This window comes from Austrofundulus limnaeus, unplaced genomic scaffold (assembly GCF_001266775.1).
Source record: "Austrofundulus limnaeus strain Quisiro unplaced genomic scaffold, Austrofundulus_limnaeus-1.0 Scaffold18, whole genome shotgun sequence".
Classification (NCBI taxonomy): domain Eukaryota; kingdom Metazoa; phylum Chordata; class Actinopteri; order Cyprinodontiformes; family Rivulidae; genus Austrofundulus; species Austrofundulus limnaeus.
Window position 1 is genome coordinate 196,866 of NW_013952420.1, and position 10,386 is coordinate 207,251.

Genomic DNA, 10,386 nt, shown 5'->3' on the forward strand with positions numbered 1-10,386 from the left:
TGTTTAGTTTTTTATAATTTTTAAACTAAAAGTTTTAAAAATATATTACACGGATGGGACCATTTTATTTACATACAAAGCATTCTGGGTAAATGATGACGTGGGTAGGTCGTCTGTGCGAGGCTAGTGACTGGGAGTCCGATGGAGGAGAGGAACTAGCTTTTGATGAAATAGATGATTCAGACACTGATTTGAACTTAGAACTTTCTACAGATGAAGCTAAATGCTAAATGGTAAATGGACTGAACTTATAGAGCGCTTTTCAAGACCCTCCAYACCCCAAAGAGCTTTACACTAGCAGACATTCACCCATTCACACTCATTGTCACACACTGATGATGGCAAACTACACTGTAGCCACATCTACTTTGTAAATATTGTAAATAAAACTTGCTGCTAATTCCTGTTTATGTCTCTTGACTCCCTCAGCAATGTCTGCAGCCCAAAAACTCTGCACCTAAATTTCCCCACTCCTTCACAAAACTCTGCACCTATATATCCCCCCTTGGCCCAAACTCTGCAGACATGGCTGGGGGAATCAAGACACATAAACAGGACTTGACAGCAAGTTTTATTTACAATATTTACAAAAACAGCATACACAAGCAGTATATACATTTTGTTTTTACAACAAAGAAAGATGTTTGTAAGTAGATGTAGCTGCTTCACATCTAACACATTACACACCCAGTTTTCCTCCTCTGACTGATTTGATTTATGCTACAAATCCCCCCTTTGCGCACTTTTGTGTTCCTAGTCAATTCTGACTGATTTGATATAATGTTACAAATCCCCCCTTTGCACACTTTTGTGCTCCAAGTCAATTCTGACAGATTTGATATATGCTACAAATCCCCCTTTTGTACACTTTTGAACTTTTCAGGCGTGGTGGGTGTGTCTGGATTGGCTGCAGCCATATGAACAACAAAAGGCAACAAATAGCCCTCCGATTGCTTATTTTCAAAACAAAAGCACCTGTTCACAGCTGATATAGAATGTGAGCTAAAATCCATGAGCTCAATCGATCCCTCTCTGGGTTCCAAAGGTAGAAATATTAAATGACCCTTCTCTGGGACTTCTAGTGTTACATACATTATAAGACTTCTTATGCGAGAGGATAAACCAACAAACCTGTAGAGTTCTACCTGTGTGTCTCTGTATGAAACTATGGCTGATTATCAAACTGTATTCTAAGTGAGTTTAAAAGACTGATACAGTACATGGCTGAATGAAGGTGAACATAATCTCAGTTAAAATGGTTTGAGTATTATTGCATCACAACAGAAACATTAGGTATTAAGTTAGTGACAAGTGCAGACAGTTAAATTGAGCACACACTTATTACATGTTGAATCTTGGTGGTTTGTGTTAATCAGGTGGTGGTGGCCTGAGATGGTATCAAATTCACTGCCTGGATTATTGTACCAGTCTACCCCTTTTTGTAACTATTGTGTTTTCAAGTGTAGACAGTAGGGGTGTGAAAAAATATCGATACACTGAAATATTGTGATATTTCATTTCCCAATACTGTATCGATATTCTAAAGCCCTGTATCAATTTTTAATTAAGGTTTAAAATGTCGACTTTCCTTCCAGACATTCATTTTTATGTTGTAGTTTAGACTCTGACCATTAGTTGGCAGCAGTGAGCCAGCCATTTGGATCCTCTACCCCTTGAACGTCAGAGAGTAAGGGTAGCATTAGCGTTGTGAGTAAACATTAGCTTCATGCTCCGATAGCTGAATCTGAGCYGAAAAGACCGAKACCCTCTYCCTTCTAAGCTGAGGTAAGTTWACYAATAGTTACTTATTTGTCGTAATGTCTGTATTTTAAGCCAAATTAAGTGTCTTGTGTACTCTTTTTTCCAACGTTACGGAAGGCAGGCAGGCAGGCATGCATTTAGCGCATGCGTCTAGTGTCTCGAGCTCGGCACTCCCCCCATGACATAAAACTATCTGTTGCTCTCAATGATGTCCAGCTGATGATCGCATCAAAGTCCATATACTTTAAGCTGTGTTCGCTTCAAAAACGGTTTAACTGTGTTGTTTAGCTTCTCTATTTATTTACTGTTTATTTTCAGGACCTGCCCTGCTGTTCGACCCACAATTATGCAAATCATGTTCTGGATGCAGGTCAGCTGATCCSAGAAACTCTGTGTGCAGCAGCTTCATATCATCTGTTTACTGAAATTTATGACAATATAAAGGCTATTGTTAAGTGTTGGGTGACCATATTGTAAATTAATATTAAAAACTAAAAGCTGCAAAAAATACATTTTCAAACTATTTATTGGCAAATTTAGTCTAATAATTGAAAACATGGATGAAATAAATATGAAGCAAATAAAATCAAATACATACAAAGCAGAACACTGTTAATTGTATCAAAAGTATGTCTATGTAATATTAAAATTTTCTGAGGCAATGAAATTTGGTTTTTCTTTTTTTTTCCAGTAAGAGGTTTTTATTTAATAGAATCTTTGGACAAAAAATTCGCAATATATCGCAATAAATCACCTTGCTCACAGTATCGAAATATATCGGGATATATCATATCGTGACCTCTCTGTCATGATATGTATCATATTGCCAAATTCTTGCCAATACACAGCCTTAGTAGACAGCATATGGCAGTCATATTTATGTTTAGGTTTTATTCTTAGCAACAACAGAAAAACCTGGTCGCACAACTGTGGGTGTGTCAGACTCCGTCCCCCACAGTTCGTCCCCACCAACTTTTAGCACAAAGTTACTCCCCTGCTGACAGGTGAAGATAGGTAAGCTCTCATCGTCAGTCTTAAATCCTTCGACAGTGAACACAAACTTTACAAGTCGAGTTACATTTTAAAGCTCTTGTTGACATCATTGACAATGAATGCCTAAACTACTTCACATTATTTGTTTGTTTTACAGAAGACTAAGRCATGTGCTTTAGTTCACTTGTTTTTTATCCCAAATCAAACACTCAAAACAGAGCATCGTAAAACCAAAAGAGACATGGAACACCACCATTTATGAACAGTCCACCTAAAAATAACTGGAACAACAAGACTCCTTTGTTTTGTTGTTCACTGAATGCATTTGGGTTTTAGATCAAAATATGATTAAGAAACAACATTTCATAATTTTAGTTTTTCTGCAATTTTTTGCACTTCAAAGCTTATTCTGCTGCTACTATAAGTGGCATTATCATTAAATATTAATTAGCCTGTGCCAGAAGAAGCCATGCACACTGAAGAAATGACTTGACCTACATGCTTGACAGATGAGCTTGTGTGCTTCGAATTATAAGAAGTTTATTTATTTATCTACTCTTTGACCTTTCAATTACTTTAATAGAAACAAATCTTGGTCATGTTTCAATAGTTTTGTTCACTTGAGAYACAGGCAGGTTCAAACAAAGGGTGGTATGTTCTGAGTTGTTTAACACATCTACGTGTTAGTACGAGATAAAAGCTGACATTCAGAACTCTTGTCTCATCCTCATCCTTTCATCTTAAACCCAGTCTTCAGTGCACAACATAAACAAGGGAATTTGACTTGCTGTTCCAATACTTCTGGAGGGGACTGTATGTATGTTGTATATATTTTTGTAGACAACAGACAAATCTGAGCAAAAATCTACACTTTAAATTGCACAAAATGAATGCAGAATTATTGAGTTTGATGATCAACTTTGTTGTTGTTTCATCTGATCTGTGGCTACATGTCGGACACTTGGGTGAAGAGAGGGGCAGAACTGTCAACTGACCACTACCTGGTGGTGAGTTGGCTCTGACGGTGGGAGGATGCCAGTCAGACCTGGCAGGCTCAAAAGTATAGTGAGGGTCTGCTGGGAACGTCTCTGGAAGAACTTTGAACACGTTCAAAGGAAGGTAGGGGACATTGAGTAGGCCATGTTCAATGCCTCCAGTGTTGAGGCGGCTTACTGTGGCCACAAGGTTGTCGGTGCCTGTCACGGCAGCAACCCTCGAACCGGCTGGTGGACACCAGCGGTGAGGGATGCTGTCAGGCTGAAGAAGGAGTCCTATTGTGTCTTTTGGCCTGTGGGACTCTGGAAGCAGCTGATGGGTACCGGCAGTCCAAGTGGATTGCAGCTCGTGTGGTCGCTGAGGCAAAAAACATGAGTGTGGGAGGAGTTCGGAGAGGCCACGGAGAATGACTTGAGGTGATTCTGGTCTACCATCCGGCATCTCAGGAGGTGAAAGTGGTTCGCCACCAACACTGTTTATGGTCTGGATGGTGTGCTGCTGACCTCAACACGGGACGTTGTGGGTCGGTGGGCAGAATACTTTGGATACAATCCCACAAATCCACACATCTTCCAATGAGGAAGCAGAGCCTGGGGACCCTGGGTTGGGCTTTCCAATCGCTGGTGCTGAGGTCACTGAACTGGTTAAAAAGCTCCTCGGTGGCAAGGCGCCACAGGTGTATGAGATTTGCCTGGAGTTCCTTAAGGCTCTGGATTTTGTGGGGTTGTGTTGGTTGATGTGACTCTACAACATTGTGTGGACATTGGGGGCAGTTCCCCTGGATTGGCAGACCGGGGTGGTGGTCCCCCTATTTAAAAAGGGGGACCACAGAATGTGTTCCAACTATAGGGGGATCACACTTCTGAGCCTCCCTGGTAAGGTCTCTTTAGGGGTTCTGGAGAGGAGGGTCTGTCAGATAGTCAAAACTCAGATTCAGGAAGAGCAGTGTGGTTTTCATCCCGGTCGTGAAACACTGGACCAGCTCTACACCCTCAGCAGGGTCCTGGAGGGTGCATGGGAGTTCAGAATCTGTACGCTGTACACAAAAAAACAATAAATCTAAAGAAGCCAGCAGATTGTGTTGAATCTTCACTTTGCCACAGCCTCCTATCCTAAGCAGCACATTGGCAACAACGGAGAGGAAAAACTTCCTTTTAATAGGAGGAACCCTCCAGTAGAAATTGACATGCTAACATGTAGCATCCACAGGTTTACTTAAACAGCACTGAATGTGAAGTCACGTCTGTGCATGCTGGTCACCTCGTTGACAAAAAATTCACACTAGAGTCTGATGGAGTTCACAAAAAATTGGAATCAATTTAGGGTATCGGGGCATTTAGAAAGAAGAGAAGTACTTGTAAAAATGCTGATACTGATATTGATATTGAGAAACCACTACTTTTCACAAGTTGTACTGTTTGGTTCTTCTTTTTATCAAACACAGTAAAAATCTTGCACCTTCCTGACTGTTGAGCTGCAGCCAGGTCACCATTTTCTTGTTTTCTAGTCCCTTTAGCTGGAGTTTAAAATTACACATTTTGTCTCTGCTTCTTGTTTTCTATTGACCCATGTGCATCCTGCAATCATCACAACCAACCACAAAAAAATTATTAAAGTGGTTCCATGTGTAAAGTTCATCAATCATACCGATAAATGTGTTAGACAGAGGGGTTTCCAAAATCACTCATCTTGGTTTTTGTCAAGGCAAATGAAAAATATTTAGTGTGACAGGTTTAAATTGATTGCTTTTTAATGCTGTTTAAAATCTTGATTTTAAATCAATCTATTTAATGACCTTCAATGCTTTTTAATTTCCCATGAAAATCTTCTGTGTAACACCTGAAAAAGCACAAGCTGAGCTAAACCTGGGATTTTGGAGCCTCTCTCTTCCTGCTATCATTTAAAAATCTCAGAGAAAACTATGAGCAGTTATAGTTAACTTTTCTGCAGGGGCTGGACACTAAAACACTACAAAAACAGTACAACAATACAAGAAGAGTATGTATGTATGTTTGCCTGTATGGATAATTTAGATCTCATGAAATTCCTGAAACATTAAGCCATTGTCTTGTAGTTAAATGGAAAGAGGTGGGGTACACCAACACCAGGACAGTTCTCCAGTCCATCACGGAGATGATGATGAGGGAAACAGATAACCACTTACCCTCTTTCTCACTAGAGTCAACAGTTAATCTAACATGCATGTTTTTGGTGTGTGAGAGAAAACTTGAGTACCAAAGGAAACCCACATGTAAACGGAGAGAACATGCTCACTCCACACAAAAAGGCCACATCTGAGTTTGCACCACTCTTGTAAGAGCTATAGCCCTCCTTTGGCTGTGGTGCTACAGTACAGTATGTATAATCAGCAGCTACAGAAAACCTGGGAGGAGAACATGCAAACATTTTTATAGAAAGGTGCACATGAACTGAGATTTTTACAGAACATCAGACATTGTCCTCCTGAGATCTGTTGATTTTTGGCTGGTGTGGTTTAAGAGTGACTGTATGCTTCTTACGTGAGCAGCTGAGCATTGTCGTGTTTTTTCCGTGACTTCAGCTTCTGTCTCCACTGGAGGAAAGACCACAGAGTGGCGTTTGGCTCCTCGGTGATGATACACTGGTCTCTATCGGTCCAAACCTCCAGACCAATCAGAGGCACGCGGATGTTCAAAGCCCTGTAGAACTAAATGGAGACATGAAATCAACAACAAATATGTGCCAGTGCACACTCAATCACAGGTCAGTTTATGGTCTGGTTTTCAGCTCCTATAATACAGTCTGGTCACACAAGATGTTTCTCCTTCGTCTCCTCTAAAAGGTTGGTGAGAGAAACTGTTGATTTAATCCTGACAAGACCACATAAAACAGCAAATATTTGTCCTCATTTTGCAGTTCCATGTGACACAGATAGATGCCACAGGTGACATTAAAAATCTCAGGACAATGTAACAAAATCTATTAGCATATAAGAAGCAGGTGTTTGGATAACAACAGACAGCAGCAGGGCAGCTTATCAACCTTACCTTGTCCACATAATTGGCAATTTCCATTATCCTTGTCTTGGTCTTCTCATAGTCTTTATTCTGTCGTTTAAACTGAAGGAGGAGAGGGAGAAATTTATTGAGATGACTGTGGAGGACAGCAGTCAGTTTTCTGCACAGATTTATGACCCATACAAATCAATATTGGAACTCATCTGGACCTGGAGTCCCACCTCTGACCCAGACCAAATGTTACAGAATCCAACAACTCCCATCCATTATTTTCTGTCTGCCTCTTTGTCTTTATGTTTATCTGTAAAGATATAAACTTAGCACAAAAAGTAAGTAAATTAGTGTTTGGTAAATTATTTCTTTGTTGTAACAATGCTTCTTAGCAATATTGTTGGAGAGCCTGTTAATTTCCCTTTTAAATGGCACCACATTTGTAAGGAACATGCACTAGTGGATGAGCAGTATGTGGGTTGCTAACATGAACAGATTTTTTGTTGTTGCTATTGATACATGTTTTGAACTTCTGGTCCACACAGGTGCTGCCAATCTAGTGCCCAGTGTAAGATTTATTTCTAAGAAGCTACCCAACCATAAATAATTGGAAGATATGGATGGATGCATGGATGCATGGATGGATGGATGGATGGATGGATGGATGGATGGATGAAGAAATAATCTACCAAATGCTTCTACCAAATGCTTACTTTTTGTGCCAAGTTTTTAAAGGAGCTATTTCATGTAAAATCAACATTTTTTGAGTTTTATATCATGTTACACTCTCATAAAAAACATGCCCAAAGCCTTGCTCTGATTCATTCATGCATGTGTGAGAAATCCTGTATTGTCCCAAGGCAGCAGGCAGGGGAGCAAAAACGACAGGTTGGGACTAGAAACGCCTTTTGTGACCATCTCCGCCTCTGGGCTGTGTCTGCAAGCTGAGCTTCCTCATCACGGAGCACACCTCCACACCCCACTCACCCTGCCCATGACTCCTGCAGGCTCTCAGCAGCAACAAAGCAAACAACTGGTGAAACTGAAAGTGCAACTGAAGCTGTCTGCAGCTCTCAACATTAGTTCTCACTCAGTGAAGCCCTTTTCAGATTCAAAACACCTTTGAGGAAATGTATTTTCAGATGGCAAGTACACTGCATCATAGCACCCCCCCCCCCTGCACTGAAATGGGTGGGACAGAAGCAGAAGGTTGTTCTTAAAGAGACAGAGGCCAATTTCAAGGCGTTTAGAAGAGGAAGTGATGTGAAGACGTTTATTTTCTAGTTAAACATAAAAACAGCATTTTAATAACAGCTAACGGTGAGAAGATACTTTATTATGGTATAGTATTTAAYTGTATGCCTGAGAAACACATAATATTGCCACTTTAAAAATTAGGGGTGTAACGTACGCCTACATTATGATTTGGTAAGTATGAATTATGAGTGTTAAAGTTTGGTACAACAAAAAACAAAATAAATGCTATTTTTTTATAGACTATAACTCCTCAAGAAGCAGAAACAAACAAACAAAAAAAATCCTTGTTAGAAGGGATGGTCAAAAGTAGCAGATCATTTACAATAATGTAGGAACGTCTAAATTCTGTATAAAATAAAGTCACAATTATTAATTTTTTTATCCAATGTGAAATATAAAAATAACTAAATAACTTTGAAAACAGTAAAATAAATAAACTAAATGAATAAAATGTGAAACACATCAAAAGACTCAATGAGCTGTTAGTGTGAATAAAAACCTAGGGTATATTGAATAAATATACAACTGTCTTGCCATATTACTTAGATGATATACAGTAACTGCTTGCCTTTTTCTTCTACATAATATTCTGACCTAGCCTGGTTTAAATCAGACCCTGTCCTTCACTTTGCTTCATACAAGGGTCTGGGCTTGCTGCATAGAGAATCGTTTCTTGCAGGAGGCGTGGCCTTTGCTGAAGCATGTGTGTTGTCGCTGGGAAGGAGGCTAAGCTAAGAAGCTAACTGGAAATCGRGTGCGCTGTAAACAACCCTACTGAGAGGAGAAAAGTACCGAACCTAACGAGWCGGRTGTAAATGAGAGCTGCTACTTTGTCAGACAAATTTAATTTWATTTGGAAGTCTTATCAACACAGACTGGCTTCATTCACTTCCTCCACTACCATATGCTAAAATAACTAGCAGACTGCGCAGAACATCGATGTCATTCACAGTGTTGCCAACCCCTGAGCAAGAAAAGTCCCTATTGGCTGTCCTAAAAGTCACTAGAAGTTGCTAGATGACGTCATCACTTAATTTGCATAGTTGGATGTTTGCAAATAATTGTGATCTGAGCTATAGGAGAGATTATGAAGAGAAAAAAGTGAATAAAAACACTAAATATGTTTAGAACTGCAATTAAACTTAATGAAATAAAAACAATTTTATGAGTTCAATGCTTAGATCCACATAAATTAAATTTGAGGGAATCTTAAATTTAATCTGCAGACAGTTTGATGTCACGAGACACAGGGAGGAAGAGGTGAACTGAAGTGACTGATCTGTCAGTCAAAAACAGCTGGGTCCAGAGATTTAGTTTACAGAGACAGTACCAGAGAAAAAAAACATTACAATAAATATTACATCCTGCTTTGTAAACCACATAGAAGCAGTGACAGATTTGCGCATACGTGATTCATTTGCAGCTGTCTCTCCTCTCAGTTGACTTCAGCCGAGGCTGGGGGCAGGGTTAGGGGTGCTGCAGGCTTCAGTGAGTCGGACAGCTTTAGGAAGGGGGAGGGGCTCACCTCCGCGCTCGTTGCTTGCGGAGGAACAGAGGAGGAAAGGAAAAACGTGCTTGGAAAATGTTGTCACCAAAGCTCCTAAAAGTCTCTAAAAACACCGGGGCTAGATTTGTCTGACAAATCTAGCGACTTTTTGGGGGGAAAAGTCGCTAAAGTGGTCTAAAATGTCACTAGATCTAGTGACAAAGTCGCTAAGTTGGCATCACTGGTCATTCCAAACTCCTCCTTCTGTTCTCTGATTGGCCCAGGTAAAATAAACTACAAGCAGACACTGCMCAGAAAATTGAKGTTCTSTTCTCTGYTTGGCCCGGCTAAAAATCTGCATGCGAAATCCATCTCAATGGGAGAAGTCCCAGACGGAGCAGTGAAGGGAAACTAGAATTGAGTAGAGCTGCGTAGGAAGGCAAGGGCCAGGCTAATTCTGACCCAACCATGCTTTTTTTGGTGTAGAAAGTTATCGTTGTCTGCTTCTTTTTTGTCAAGGCTGTTAGTAATCTGCACTTTAATAAAATGTTTGGTTGCTCAGACATCACCAAAGGCTGAAGTATTCATGATCAGTTTACTGTACCCACCAATACATCTGTACTGAATCATCAACACATTTACTCTTCGGGTACCCTTAGGTTAGCTGTGGAGACTTCAAAATAATAAGAAATTGAAGATGTTATCAGTCCTGAAAAGTAATGAAAACATTTTGACAATACAGACAAATCTCTGCACCAAGAAAAGGTTGGAAGCTGTGACTGACTGATCCTGATCTTTAGGCTCCTCTGAATGCACTGAATAAAAACTGGAGCTTTCACTGCTGTCGGGATCAGAAAGAACATCATGAAAAAGACTGATGCCAATAAAAACAGGTGGATTCATAAC

General features: G+C 40.1%; 1 protein-coding gene across 1 annotated transcript in view; it reads right to left on the bottom strand.

Annotated features, from left to right (window-relative positions):
* Positions 1-10,386, bottom strand: part of adam19a (ADAM metallopeptidase domain 19a) — a gene marked incomplete in the record, with an annotated part of 346,817 nt that overhangs the window by 92,728 nt on the left and 243,703 nt on the right. The window contains 2 exon segments of the mRNA XM_014003343.1: positions 6,270-6,436; positions 6,777-6,848. Of these exon segments, the coding sequence (XP_013858797.1) occupies positions 6,270-6,436; positions 6,777-6,848 (239 nt within the window).